The sequence below is a fragment of the Aphelocoma coerulescens genome, chromosome 20 (assembly GCF_041296385.1).
Source record: "Aphelocoma coerulescens isolate FSJ_1873_10779 chromosome 20, UR_Acoe_1.0, whole genome shotgun sequence".
NCBI lineage: Eukaryota > Metazoa > Chordata > Aves > Passeriformes > Corvidae > Aphelocoma > Aphelocoma coerulescens.
In genome coordinates, this window is record NC_091033.1 from 7,881,256 (window position 1) to 7,894,002 (window position 12,747).

General features: G+C 62.4%; 3 protein-coding genes across 3 annotated transcripts; 2 read left to right on the forward strand and 1 right to left on the reverse strand.

Moving 5' to 3' along the window:
• The first annotated feature begins 566 nt into the window (after positions 1 to 566).
• PLTP (phospholipid transfer protein) lies at positions 567 to 5,130 on the forward strand. The gene is made up of 16 exons (XM_069034331.1): positions 567 to 708; positions 1,492 to 1,607; positions 1,791 to 1,890; positions 1,964 to 2,092; positions 2,229 to 2,384; positions 2,527 to 2,590; positions 2,707 to 2,770; positions 2,887 to 2,978; positions 3,116 to 3,292; positions 3,446 to 3,505; positions 3,604 to 3,765; positions 3,947 to 4,014; positions 4,090 to 4,132; positions 4,286 to 4,349; positions 4,435 to 4,511; positions 4,605 to 5,130. The coding sequence occupies exons 2-16, from the start codon at positions 1,499 to 1,501 to the stop codon at positions 4,743 to 4,745; spliced, it is 1,506 nt and encodes a 501-aa protein (XP_068890432.1). The 5' UTR covers positions 567 to 708; positions 1,492 to 1,498; the 3' UTR covers positions 4,746 to 5,130.
• A 97-nt stretch (positions 5,131 to 5,227) lies between these two features.
• Positions 5,228 to 9,534, reverse strand: CTSA (cathepsin A). The gene is made up of 15 exons (XM_069034332.1): positions 9,464 to 9,534; positions 9,095 to 9,255; positions 8,912 to 9,023; positions 8,743 to 8,793; positions 8,365 to 8,451; positions 8,109 to 8,264; positions 7,691 to 7,782; positions 7,310 to 7,394; positions 7,101 to 7,192; positions 6,817 to 6,895; positions 6,530 to 6,678; positions 6,383 to 6,458; positions 6,185 to 6,274; positions 5,972 to 6,073; positions 5,228 to 5,838 (listed from the first exon to the last, which is right to left on the reverse strand). The coding sequence occupies exons 1-15, from the start codon at positions 9,512 to 9,514 to the stop codon at positions 5,755 to 5,757; spliced, it is 1,467 nt and encodes a 488-aa protein (XP_068890433.1). The 5' UTR covers positions 9,515 to 9,534; the 3' UTR covers positions 5,228 to 5,754.
• A 110-nt stretch (positions 9,535 to 9,644) lies between these two features.
• NEURL2 (neuralized E3 ubiquitin protein ligase 2) lies at positions 9,645 to 12,661 on the forward strand. Its single transcript, XM_069034337.1, has 2 exons — positions 9,645 to 10,842; positions 12,229 to 12,661. Exons 1-2 carry the CDS (start codon positions 10,167 to 10,169, stop codon positions 12,342 to 12,344), a joined length of 792 nt encoding a protein of 263 aa, XP_068890438.1. The 5' UTR covers positions 9,645 to 10,166; the 3' UTR covers positions 12,345 to 12,661.
• The last annotated feature ends 86 nt before the right edge of the window (positions 12,662 to 12,747 follow it).

Sequence of the window (12,747 nt, forward strand, 5' to 3'; positions counted from 1 at the left end):
TCTGGCAGTGTCCATCTCGGCACTGCAACCCTGGTGCCAGCCAAGCTGCCGGTAACACACGGGGCAAGGACATCCAGAGGCATCTGCGGAGCCAGTGCTGCCTGGCTTGGGGTCAGAGGCTGTGGGGGCAGCCCTGAGGGTCCACAGCCTCGGCAGCTTCTCTGCTCAGGTTCATGTTATAGATGGGCACGAATCAGCCCCCAGAAGCACCCCCGGCCCGGGGCCGTGGAGTCTGCGCTGGAGCTGGGGTAGCTCAGCACTGGCAGAGGCTTCATAACACAGATTGGGGGTCCCCAATACCACAGGCCCTCCTGGACGCCGTTTGCACATGTGCCCCTCGCACGGGGGGTGCCGGAGAGATCCACGGCCGTGGCTGCGTGTGCAGGACGCAGGGAGCGGTGTTTTCGGGGGGAGGAAGCCTTCGTGTCCAGCCTGAAGCTGGGGTGGCCAAGCGAGCCGCTGTCTGTGCCGGTGCTGGCAGCCAGCCGGGCTCGGCGGGACACAGACCTGCATCCTCCCCGTCCGTCCGTCTGTCCCGCTGTCTCCTCCCAGCTGTGGGCCCGCAAGGAGTGGCAGCTGGGGGCTATATAAAGGCAGGGAAACCTCAGCCAGCTCAAAAGAAAGTCTTGGAGTTGGTGGTGTTCTCCCTCCCTTCTGCCTTCACGTGATTCAGCTTCCCCACGTCGGGAGCCGAGGACAAGCCTCGCTGTAAGTACCCGAACTGAGCCGGCATTGTGTGGAGAAACCCCCCAGCCTCTGGGCAGGACGGTGGCTTCGGGCCCCGGGGAAGGGGGTCCCGCATCCTCTCCCTTCATAGAAGTGGAGGAAAACGCTGTGGGGGAGCCCCGTCCCGTCACACAGCCCCGGGGAGGGGGTCCCCCATCCTCTTCTTTCAGAGAACTGGGGGAAGCTGCGGGGAAGTCCCGTCCCATCTCACAGCCTCGCAGGCAGCTCTGCCTGTTGCTGAGGGATGGACAGGCTCCAGCTCCCGTCTCAAACCAGTCTGGGGATATGCGGCACATCTCGGGGGGCTGTGAGGGTTGTGGGACGGCCCCACGGGCAAGGGCTCGCTCCTCTGCGAAGTGCTGAGGCTCCCCGCTGCAGCAGCACACACAGGGCTGGCGCCTGTCCCTGCGGTTTGGGGAGCGGGGTGTGTTCAGGGCGGGGGGAGGGCTGGAGTGGGTGTTTCCAGATGTGGGACCCTCGGGCTCCGCAGGGCCAGTGCTGGGGCTTGTGCACAGCACCCTGGGGTGGGGGCCATGCCCCTCATGGGTCCAGGGATTTTGGGCTAAGGGGACCTGGGCAGCATTGGGGGGTTTCAGGGAGAACAGTGGAGCCGTGGGGAGTTCCTTGGAGCTATCCCCAGCCCCGGGCAGGTTGGACAGCAGCTGCTTCCCTTCCAGGCTAGCCGGGAGTGCCCCTGGCCCGTCCGTGCTGACACTCGTGCACGTCCCCAAGCCAGTCCATGCTGACCCTGCTCTCTGCCTCCAGGTGCGAGATGGCTGCTGGCAGCTGCCTCCTTCTCCTCCTCCTGCCCTCGCTGGTCACAGCCTCGCACAGCCCTCCTGGCTGCAAGATCCGGATTACTTCCAAGGGGCTGGACCTGGGTAAGGGGCCGGCCAGGATCTCACATTCTGGGAAAGAGGGAGGCTGGACACCCTCCCGAGTCTGTGCTTGTGTAGGGCTCTGCCTACACTGCCCCCCATGGGGCGGCCAGGAAAGAGTGGGGGCTGTCAGGGGCCATGCTGCCGGGAGGGCACGTCCCAACCCAGCCTCGTTTTTCCCCGCAGTGAAGCAAGAGGGGCTGCGCTTTGTGGAGCAGGAGCTGCAGAACATCACGGTGTCGGACCTGCATGGGAATGAGGGGCAGTTCCAGTACAACATCAGCCAGTGAGTGCTGCCTGCTGCCCATGGCTTCCCATGTCCATCTGTCTGTCTAACCAGCCCTATCCTTTCCCTGCAGGGTCAAGGTGACAGACCTGCAGCTGGCCTTTTCAGACCTGAACTTCCAGCCCCAGCAGCACCTTGTCTTCAATATCAACAATGCTTCCATTAGCCTACGCTTCCGCAGGCAGCTGCTCTACTGGTTCTTGTGAGCTGCCTCCCCCTCCTGCTGTCTGGGGTGCTAGCTCACCCCACAGCTGTGCCTGCTGGGTGCCACAGGTGCCTTGCTGTCCTGCAGCTGGCAGGAGCTGTGTGCTCCTCTCATCTGCTTTCCTGGCTTCCAGCTATGACATTGGGTCCATCAATGCCTCTGCGGATGGTGTCTATATCTACACGGTGCTCCAGCTGGCCAAGGATGAGGCTGGGCGCCTCAAGATCTCCAATATGACCTGCAACGCCTCCATAGCCAGAATGCATGCCGGCTTCTCTGGCACACTCAGGTACACCTGACCCCTCTGCCTGTGCCTGGCTCCCTGACCCCCTTCCCACACCCTCAGTGCTTCCTCTGCCCAGCTGTGTGCTGAAATGGGCATGGAGTCACAGAGAGAACAGACAGTGCAGAGCCACTCTTGTGTCCTCCAGGAAGGTCTACGAGTTCCTGAGCACCTTTATCGTCACGGGGATGCGCTTCCTCCTCAGCCAGCAGGTACAGCTGAGTGCAGACAGGCGATGGAGCCTGTGGGGCTGAACCTTGTCCTGCCTTTGCAGCTCCTCATCCAGTCCTGGGAGTGATTCCCCTCAGCCTGGCTCCTTGCCTTGCAGATCTGCCCATCCCTGGAGCATGCCAGCCTGGTGCTGCTGAACTCTTTGCTGGACACAGTGCCTGGTGTGTGTTGCCCTGGGAAAGGGACTGGATCCCATTCACTGTAGGGCAGACAGGGCAGGGCATCGGGCTGCCAGGCAGCTCCAGGCTTAGTCACACCACCACATCTTCCCTGGCAGTGAGGAACTATGTGGATGAGCACATTGGGATTGACTACTCCCTCCTACGGGATCCATCTGTCTCCACTGAGACTCTTGACCTCGACTTCAAGGTGAACACTGGGTCCTGCCTTGCTGGCTCTTCCCCATCCCTGTGGGAAAGGCTCTGCCAGCAGGCACGTTGGGCTCCATAGAGCAGGTGGGATGGGCTGCTGTGTGGCTGTGGGAACCTCTCCTACTCTTGGTCCAGGGCATGTTCTTCCCCCGGGTGAGAGAGGACCAGGAGCTGGAGAACCACGCGGTGGAGCCGGTGATCAAGGAGACTGAACGCATGGTTTATGTTGCCTTCTCTGAGTACTTCTTCGACTCAGCCATGCACTCGTACTTCCAAGCAGGAGTGCTGACCATTGAGCTCCAGGGGGAGAAGGTAATAAGCACCAGACACAAGGACTGTGGTGTGCAGGCAGGAGGGAGGGGTGGGCTCTGTCAAGAGTGCAGAAGAGGTGCCATCCAGGGGGCAGCTTTGCTGAGACCCACAGCAGTGGCTCGCTCCCCCTCCAGTGGTTTGTGCTCTCCACAGGTGCCCAAGGACCTGGAGGTCTTGCTGAGAGCCACGTTCTTTGGGACAATCTTCATGCTGGTGAGGAGCCCCCATAGAGGGTGGAAGGCACAATGGAGCCCCAGGGCAGAGCACGGCCCTGCCCTGCTCCCTGCCTCCAGCTCACCTACCTTCCCCAGAGCCCCTCCGTGGATGCTCCGCTACGGCTCGTGCTGCAGGTTTCTGCTCCCCCCCGCTGCACCATCAAACCCTCGGGGACCTCAGTCTCTGTCTCTGCCTTCCTGAACATCTCACTGGTGCCCCCGGACCGCCCACCTGTCCAGCTCTCCAGCATGGCCATGGTGAGGGGAGGGGCTGGGGTTCCTTGTGCAGTCACCCCAGTGCATACAGGAGCAGTGTCCCCCATCCTGTGTTATAAGGCACTGGTGTCACCGAGCAGAGGGACACTGGGCCTAGGGGATGAGAGGAGCAGCTGGCCTGGTTGTCCTCTGCCTGCTGTGAGTCAGCCCTCTCCCTCCCCAGGAAACCAAGCTGAGTGCCAAGGTGTTTCTGCAAGGGAAAGCACTGCGTGTGCAGCTGGACCTACGACGGTACGGCTGGCGTCCCATGGGGGCATGGGGAGAGTCCCCTCCACACCCTACTCACAATTGCTTCCTTCTGTCCAGGTTTCGCATCTATTCCAAGCAGTCGGCGTTGGAGTCGCTGGCGGTGAGAGCATGGTGATGGCCTGGGATCCCTTACATGCAGCCACAGCATGGGGTGGGCTGGGGAGAAGCTGTCCATTCAGGATCCCCACTTCCAGCCCTCCCTGCCCTGGCTGCCAGCTCTGCTGCTACGCTGACCCCAGCTCCTTTCCCACAGCTGTTCTCACTGCAGGCCCCGCTGAAGACCCTGCTGCAGCTGACCATCATGCCCATCATTAACGGTAGGGACTGCTGCTCCCACACAACTGGGAGTGTGGGCAGGGGCACAGCAGGGCTCAGCTTCATCCTAGCTCTCCCTCTCTGCAGAGAGAACAAAGAAGGGGGTGCAGATCCCACTGCCCGAAGGCATGGACTTCACCAGGGAGGTGGTCACCAACCATGCAGTACGTGGTGGGATGGGATAGCGTGTGCCTCCATGTCCTGCTGGGAAGGGCATTGTCACCTCCAGCTGTGCACTGACCCTCTTCCCTCTGCAGGGATTCCTCACAGTGGGAGCTGATCTCCACTTCTCCAAGGGGCTGCGGGAGGTGATTGAGAAATACCGCCCGCTGCCCACTGCTGCTGCCTACTCCAGCTCCCGGCCTGCAGAACCCAGCCGGGACCCCAGCTCGCTCTAGTTCTCCTCCCTGGACCAAGGGCAGATCCTGGGCTGGACCCGTAGACTGTAGGTAGGAAGCAGCTTCCCTGGTACCACCAGCACATCGTCAGGGCATCCAGGCCCTGGTGGGGCGCAGCAAGGTGGAGAGAGTGCTCTGGGAACCCCTGCTGCACCCCTGCTCATTACACTAATAAACCACCTGACTCCAACCACATGGCCTCATTGCTTGGAGGACATGTCCATGCTGGGGAGATGGAAAGGAGGCAGCCAGTGCTGCTGCCCAGCGCAGGTCATTGGGAGCAGACGCAGCTGAGTGCAGTGCCAAAGGGCTCAGAGTGACTGTGCTGCTGTCGCTTAGGCGGGTCACTTGTTTCCAGGATGCAGGGACCCCTGCAAACAGGGCACAGCTCACAGAGCCCAGGGCTCCCTGGCACAGGGTGTTGGCACTCACTGGTGCTCCTCAGAGAGCAGAGGAAATCGAAGCAGGGGCTGGCACAGAGGTGTGAGGAGGAGCAGAACCACCTTGGTCAGAGTTTATTGCGAGTTCCTGAAGCACTGCGTGCCCTGGCAGTGGGATTGTTGTGGTAGTGGTGGTAAGTCTCCTTCAGTGGGAGCAGAGGTGGTGGGAGCAAGGTAGAGGTGAGCAGGCCCCAGCTGCCCCCCACTGCTGCTTCTCATAGCCTGCTCAGGCCGTGTGCGTGTGGGGCCGAGAGGAAGTGCTGGGGATTGCTCCCTGCCTGGGAGGGAAGCAGCTGCCACCGCAGACAGGGAGGAGGCAAAACAGGAAGTCAAAAGGGAGGGGGTGGCTGCAGCAGGTGCACGCCTCTCCCACAAGGCCAGAGCCCCCAGGATAGGCCCCCAGCCCATGCCCCCCACCCATGGCAGTCAGCCCCGTTCAGCCGGGGGGGAAGGCTGCAGGTGTGAAAGGTCCATGGTATAGCCGAGCAGCAGCAAAGACAGGCTGTGCAAGGTGCTGGCAGTGAGGGCAGGTGGGGTGGTGAGAGCAGCTGGAGCTACCTCTGCAGCTCTTAGTAAGGCTGGTTCTTAATGAAGCGGCAGAACATGGTGAAGGCAGCAAGCGGCCGGTCTGTGGGCACCATGTGGCCAGCTCCCTGTAGGAAAGGGGCAGTGGTGGTCAGTGGGGCTAGGATGCTGCCACAGCCCAGCCAGCACCACCCCACCCTGACTGCAGCCTTTGTGTCCAGCACACCCGCCCACAGTCCTATCCCTGGCTCCCAGCCCTACCTTGACAGTGAGAAAAGCGATGTTGGTGAATTCCTTCACGAAGCCACCGATCTGGTTCTCGCCGTTTTCAGTGTAGAGCCAGGGCCGGCGAGCCACCTGCACCTGGGAGTAGCAGCAGTGCCTTCAGTGCCCGGGGCTGGCCCTGCCCATGCTCCTGCCACAGCACCTAGTCTGGAGCCAGTGACCAGCCTGGCCCCAGCCCTGCCCATTTACCTTCTGGCACAGGGAATCCACAAACCACTCATCCCCAAGGAAGTTGCAAGCCATGTCGACGTCCCCATTGTACACCAGGATCCGGTATTTCTGTGTAGCAGACAGAGAGTGAGCTGTTGGCAGGGCAGCAGCCCCAGCCAGGTAGGAGGCTGGGCTGGCAGAGACACTCCCAGGATCCATAGGTTTCCCTGCACACACCGTGGCTCCAAGCAGCTTGAGGTACTGCTCATTCATCTGCATGTACAGGCGCTTGTAGCTGCGGTTCACGTCGAAGCTGTGGAGGAAGCACTGGCATCATGTCTGCTCCTTCTCAGAGCAGTCCCTCCCCACCCACAGCTTGCTCACCTGCACACCTGCCACTCTGGGGCCTCAGGGGAGATGTGCAGAGCCTTCCGCACCTCGGGGGAGTTCAGATACATGCTAGGGGCTGTGGAGTTGGTGCAGGGTGGGTCCATCCGGACCTTCTTTCGGGCTACTGGCATCCGGAACAGGTTCTGGGAGAGTTGTGAGAGTCGCTGTCACAGCAGCACCTGCCCCATGGAGCAGCTACTTTCTTCCCCTCCTGCCCACAGCAGCACAACTGGCTGGACAGAGGTTGCTCACAGCCCAGTAGCATGGGCACCTCAGCTCACCTGCCGCCAAGAGAACCTCAGTGGCATCCGGATGAAGGAGTTGCCCAGGTCATGTGTGATGAGATAATCACCCTCGTACCTGTAGCCAGAGCAAGTACGAGGACAGACTGAAAACCTTGGGGAACAAGGGTTCAGGGCCCTCCTGGGGGGAGTCCTTGGCAGCAGCCAGACACCATCCATCTGTCTCAGAGGGGCCCCCTCCCCAGCCCACCATGTTCCTCTGTGCCAGTGCGACCAAAGCGAGCTGCTGCCTGTGGAACCATTTTCCCTGGGGCCACTCTCACCTCATGCTCCCTGGGACACCTCCATCACATGGGGCATAGAGGTTGTAGATATTGAGGCCAGACTCCTCTACAATCTGAATCATCTCCCCCATCTGCAAAGAGCCACAAGAAGGGTTTGGGACTCAGCAGGACCCTCATGGAACTGTAGGCCCACCCTGAGCGAGGCACATGCTGCTCGGCACACGTCTGGGGGCTCTGGCTCCCCTCACCTTGAGCGTGCAGTTCAGGTTGGAGTTGTCATGGAAGTTGCACTTCCCCTGGGAGCAACAGAAGGCCTGCAGGTCTTTCCACAACCTGTGGGCAGAGACCAGGATGACTTGGAGCAGGTGGCAACACCGAATGACAGCTGCCCTGCAGCTCTCTGTCCAGCGGCCACAAGGCACACAGCTTGGCCCTGTACCCTCTGTATCCCACAAACAAATGCACCCATGGGAGCTGCCTGGGACAAGGGGCCACCTCCACAGCTCAGCTGCTGGCCCAGAGCAGGCCAGGTGCTGCCCTTGTCCCAACACTACCAATGCAGACAGCCCCAGCCTCATCTGTGCACTTATCCTGCTTGTACAGGGATCCAGCATTCCCTCTGCTCTTACTCGGTCCCCAGCAGCCCGTGGTAATAGGCAAAGTAAACCAGGGAGTTGTCATTGATCTCGTAAGATGAGAGGCCGTTTCCCACAGCGATTCCCTGTGCGGCAAGAAGAAAACAACCCTGTTGTGTTCCAGCTCCCTGCAGGGCAGTCACAGCACAGCAGCCACAGGCAGGAAGCAGATGTGGAACTGTTTACTCTGCAGAGGGAACAGGGAGGGTCGGGGGTGCCTGAGGACGCTCCCCCGGCAGCAGGGACAGACACGTTCACCAGTAACTGCTGCCAGAACCTCAGGAAGAGATGAAAGGCTGCAAGGCCAGGCCTGCCCTACATCCTGGCTGGTCCCCACCGCAGCACTGCTTGAGGGCCCCTCAAGCTGTGCCAAGCCCTCTGCTACCCAGCTGGGCAGAGCCAAGCTGCCCACCTTCAGGTTGAGGCTGGGGTCCTGCATCACCCACTCTGCCAGTGTGGGGATGTAGACCCCTCCATAGCTCTCCCCTGTGAGGAAGAGATCGTTCTTGGAGTACTCAGGGAAGAGCCGGAGGAAGTCCTTCAGTGCCAGGTAATTGTTGTGAGCAACCTGCAGGGAGAAGGTGGCATGGTCAGGTGGTGAGGCTGCACCCATGCCCAGGAGCGGGCAGGCAGGGCAGCAGGGCTCTCCCTGCACCCCAGTCACTCGCCTCCGTGTCATTTGTGCCATACTTCTTGTCATCGGAGTATGAGAAGCCAACACCAGCAGGAGACTCCACATAGAGGATGTTGGCAATCTGCGAGGACAGCAGAGGAGCCGGCGATCAGGGGAGACCCTCTTCTGGCTCAGTGAGGCCAAGGACTGCTGGCCTCGCCCAGGGCAGCACCCACAGGAGCCTGGCCCGCCCCAGGGCTGCACTGGGGTGGCCACATTCCTGCACTGCTCAACAGCAGACTCGAGAGGAGGGTGTGTTGGGTGGGAGGGGAGCAGCAGAAGGGTCGGCTCCGTGGAAAGGGCAGTTCCGAGGAACTGGCTCAGGGCCACCCCTTCTCGCAGCCACAAAGGGAAGCAGTGCCTGTGCCTGTACCTTGTTCCACGCGTATTCATTGTACTTCAGTGTGACCCCATCGGGCTGGATCTGAGGAAGAAGGTGGTGACTGATGGGCAAAGCAGTACAGGGCACAGCGGGATGGCTCGTGCCACGCAGCCGGTCATCCCCTGACTCCCCGGGCCGCGGGACAGCAGTGACTACTAACCAGGAAGGGGCCATGCTCCTTGAGGAAGCCCTCCATGGAGCTGCAGCCAGGGCCCCCGTTCAGCCACAGCACCAGGGGGCTGCTCTGGGGATTGCTCTGGGCCTCCACGAACCTGTGGACGTGCAGCCGTGAGTGCCTGGTGCCGGCCGATGCCCCCCCATCGCCGGGCGCAGTCCCACGTACCAGTAGTGCAGGTACTTGCCCGGCCCGGCGCAGAGGTAGCCCGAGAAGTGGCGGAAGGAGGGCTGCTTGGACAGCCCGGGCAGGTACGTCACCTCGTGGTCCGGGGGGGCGGCCCAGCCCAACCCCAGCAGCAGCAGAAGCGACAGCAACACCGGCCCCATCTGCGGTGGGCGGAAGGGACCGTCAGGGCGCTGTCGGCCAGGAACGGCCGCGGCAGCGCCCCGCGAGCGCCCCGGCTCGGCTGCCCCGGCCCGGACCCCCACTCGGGGCTGACCCCCGGCCCGGCCCGGTCGGCTGCCCTGGCGCCGGTCCCGGTCTCTCCACCCCGTCCCCCCCGGTCCCATCCCGGTGCCCCCCGGTGGCGCTGACCGCGGCCGCTCCCGGCGCGGCGCTCCCCGGCGGCGGTGGCGGCGGGCACATGACACGCGCCCATATGACCTGCGGCGCTGACGTAAGCGGGGCGGGGCCCGGCGGCGGCCAATCAGCGCTCAGGGCCGGCCGGCCCCGGCCCGGCCCCGCCTGCGCACGTGGGAGCGGCCCCGGGCCGGGACCGGGACCGGGACAGTGGGAGGGGCACCGACGGAGCCCCCGCACCACGGGGGCAGCCGGCGGGGGGTGCGGTGCGCCGGTGGTCACTACCGGGCACCAGCGGTTACAGCTGGGTACCGGGCACTGCTGGGTATAGCCGGTACAGCTGGGTACCACCGGGCACTGCCAGGCACCACCGGACACAGCTGGGTGCCACCCAGCACCGCTGGGTAAAACCGGGCATCACCAGGCACTGCCAGTCATCACCGTGTGCTGATCACTGGCCGCTGCTGGGTACAGCTGGTACCACTGGGCACCACTGGGCACAGCCAGGCACCCTGGCCCAGGTGGCAGCACTGGACAGTCCAGCGTGGAATGTCTGTGGGGCTGGTTTGGGCCCGGTTGTGCCCAGCAGCCACAGGGCCGCCCCGACCTCCCCCATGGTGCTAGAACCCCCCCGAGCCCTCTGGTTGTCCCTCCCAACCGGGTTGTCACCACCTCGCAGCAGCTGTGACAGGGACAGTTAAAAATAGCTCCGGCAGCAATGGCCGCCCGGTGCCGGCTTGCTGCACGCTTCCACCACATCCACGGCACCAACATTCGCCTGGATGCCTCACACACGCAAGCCACACGGGTGGAGAGCTTCGCCAACGGGCTCTGCTTCAGCCAGGAGCCTCTGGCACCCGGGCAGATCTTCCTGGTGGAGATTGAGGAGAAGGAGCTGGGCTGGTGCGGGCACCTGCGCGTGGGGCTGACGGCCCACGACCCCCAGAGCCTGGAGGTAGTGCCCGAGTACTCGCTGCCGGACCTGGTCAACATGGGGGACACCTGGGTGTTCGCCATTACCCGGAGCCACAACCGCGTGGTGTTGGAGGGGGAGGAGGCACAGACGCGGGGGCGTCCCTGGGAGCCCTTCCTGCTGGTCGCGCGGGTGCGCATCCCCCGTGACACGCTGGTGGGGCGCAGCCGGCCTGGCCGCTACAGCCACATCCTGGACGACCTGTACAAGATGAACGTGCTGCCCGCGACCGCCCGGCGCAGCCGCATCGGGGTGCTGTATGCCCCGCAGCCTGACGGCACTGCCGACATGCACATCGTCATCAACGGCGAGGACATGGGGCCGAGCGCCAGGGGCCTGCCCACCACCCGCCCGCTCTACGCCGTCATCGATGTCTTTGCCTCCACCAAGAGTGTTCGGGTCATCCCGGTGGATTATGGCTGTAGGTACCTATGCTCCTTCTTGCGGCACGTGCTGCGTGGGCCAGGAGTGGGGGAGCTCTAGTGGGGTCATCCCATATTCGCCAACAGTGAGAATATTGGAGTGTGCCACCGGACAGAGGGATACAGGGGGTAAGAAGGCACAGGAAAGCCTCTAGTCCTTGTGGATCACAGGAGAGATCCACAGTACTGCTGATGGGAAGTGTCTGCCAAAAGCCCTGCCATGGTGGCTGTGCCAGGGCCAGGGGAGAGATCCTCAGCGGCAGCAGCAGTCAGGCAGAGCCCCCCTGGCCACTCTTCCCAAGCAGAGTGATGGGGGTGGATGTTTGGGGCTGCCCCACGGCTGTGAGGCCTCGCCGTGCCCAGCCTTGCCTACAGCACATGGCAGCCAGAGCCAACCAAGATCCTGCCCTGGCACCAAAACATCCACCTACATCCACCACGGCTCAGCACACTGCGCCCACGCACCTGCCACGTGCCCCAGACACGAGTTCCCTGCACAGACACCCTGTGATGCTATCAGAGCCTGGGCATTATCCCTTGTCCCTTGGCTTGCTGGGAGGGACCAGGATAATGAGTGCTAATTAGCACCACGCTGGAAAAATCAGGAGATGGATCAGGTGAGACAGAGCCAGAAGAAGAGCTAGAGCCAGAGAATCAGCTGCCCCCAGCACCAGGAGCCACTGCTTCGCCTGCTGGTGTCAAGAGCAGCTGCTTCTGTCCCATGGCTGGAACCTGGTATTTTCCCTGGTTTAACACCTGAGGAGAGTGCTGGCTGCAGCAGACAGTACCCACACTGCTGAGCCACCTGAGGCTCTGGGAAGTGGAATCCTATGGGGTTTGTGTCACAGGAGCAGGAACCAGGCAGATTCTGTGCAGGTGCCCAAGGGGACAGTTCTCACGGTGGTCTGCCCCAAAGGCACAGCAGGCATTGTCTCTGCAGGCAGAGCAGCCCCAGCCTACAGGCACCCACCCAACCGCCTGGTGCTGGGACCAGTGCAGGCAGACCAAGGGAGTGGGATGGAAAGGAAGCACAGCATGGGTGTGTGAGCCCCTGGAGTTGCTTGACAGCCACCAGAGAAAGAAATGCAAACCAGGCACAGTCACACGCAGCTTGGGCACATAACTGTCTCCCAGCCTTCCTCCTAATAATGGGAAGAGTTTTGCTGCCTGGGGCCCTTGAGCTTCCAGCCCTGCCAGAGCAGCCTGGCACCAGCCCCCGCACAGCCAATTGGAACCCAGGGCAAGGACGATGCCACAGAACAAACTCACCCACCACTGCCTTTAACCACAGTGCCTCCGAGAAGCTCCGCCAGCTCCTCCACCCCTCTGTGCTCAGCCTCACTGCCAACTTGCCCGGCTCAGCTACTTTCTCTGTTCTCTTCCAGTTCCTTCCCTGCAGACGCTGTGCCGGCTGGTTATCCAGAAACACATTGTGCACCGCCTGGCCATCGATGGCCTGGACCTTCCCCCGCTGCTCAAGAGCTTCTGCCAACATGAGTGAGGTATCGAGGGTGCCGCTGGGCTGCCCCCCACATCAACAGCCACCCAGTGATGGCTGCCCAGCAGGCTTTGTGCCTCTCCCTGCCCAGTCGCCCCAGCACGTGCTGCTGAAGGGCTGACATAAGAGCAGGGCAAAGTGGGGTTGGGATTTTCCCCACACTGATGGTGTGGCATGCCCAGAGCGTGGGTAGAGGGGTATGATGTGGGTCAGAGAGAGCAATAAAGTGCTTCCAGACAAGAGTCTGTGAAAGGAGGCTTGCGGGGCTGAGACCCCCCTGTGCTTCAGCAACCCCTTGTGGGAGCAGTTCCCCCACCAGTGAGGAAGGAAGCACAGGCCACAGCCCTGTGGGGCTCAGGATGTGTCCCCAGCCCTGGAATTACACTGGGACTGTCAGTGGATCAGA

What these genes read in the sequence shown, in the direction of transcription:
- PLTP (XM_069034331.1), top strand. Translation starts at nt 1,499, where the DNA reads ATGGCTGCTGGCAGCTGCCTCCTTCTCCTCCTCCTGCCCTCGCTGGTC. An exon ending in TTCCAAGGGGCTGGACCTGG is followed by an intron (nt 1,608 to 1,790) that starts GTAAGGGGCCGG and finishes TTTTCCCCGCAG; the next exon opens with TGAAGCAAGAGGGGCTGCGC. An exon ending in TTGGGACAATCTTCATGCTG is followed by an intron (nt 3,506 to 3,603) that starts GTGAGGAGCCCC and finishes TACCTTCCCCAG; the next exon opens with AGCCCCTCCGTGGATGCTCC.
- NEURL2 (XM_069034337.1), top strand. Translation starts at nt 10,167, where the DNA reads ATGGCCGCCCGGTGCCGGCTTGCTGCACGCTTCCACCACATCCACGGC. An exon ending in CATCCCGGTGGATTATGGCT is followed by an intron (nt 10,843 to 12,228) that starts GTAGGTACCTAT and finishes GTTCTCTTCCAG; the next exon opens with TTCCTTCCCTGCAGACGCTG.
- CTSA (XM_069034332.1), bottom strand. Translation starts at nt 9,514, where the DNA reads ATGTGCCCGCCGCCACCGCCGCCGGGGAGCGCCGCGCCGGGAGCGGCC. An exon ending in ATGAATACGCGTGGAACAAG is followed by an intron (nt 8,452 to 8,742) that starts GTACAGGCACAG and finishes CTGTCCTCGCAG; the next exon opens with ATTGCCAACATCCTCTATGT. An exon ending in CACGGGCTGCTGGGGACCGA is followed by an intron (nt 7,395 to 7,690) that starts GTAAGAGCAGAG and finishes CTCTGCCCACAG; the next exon opens with GTTGTGGAAAGACCTGCAGG.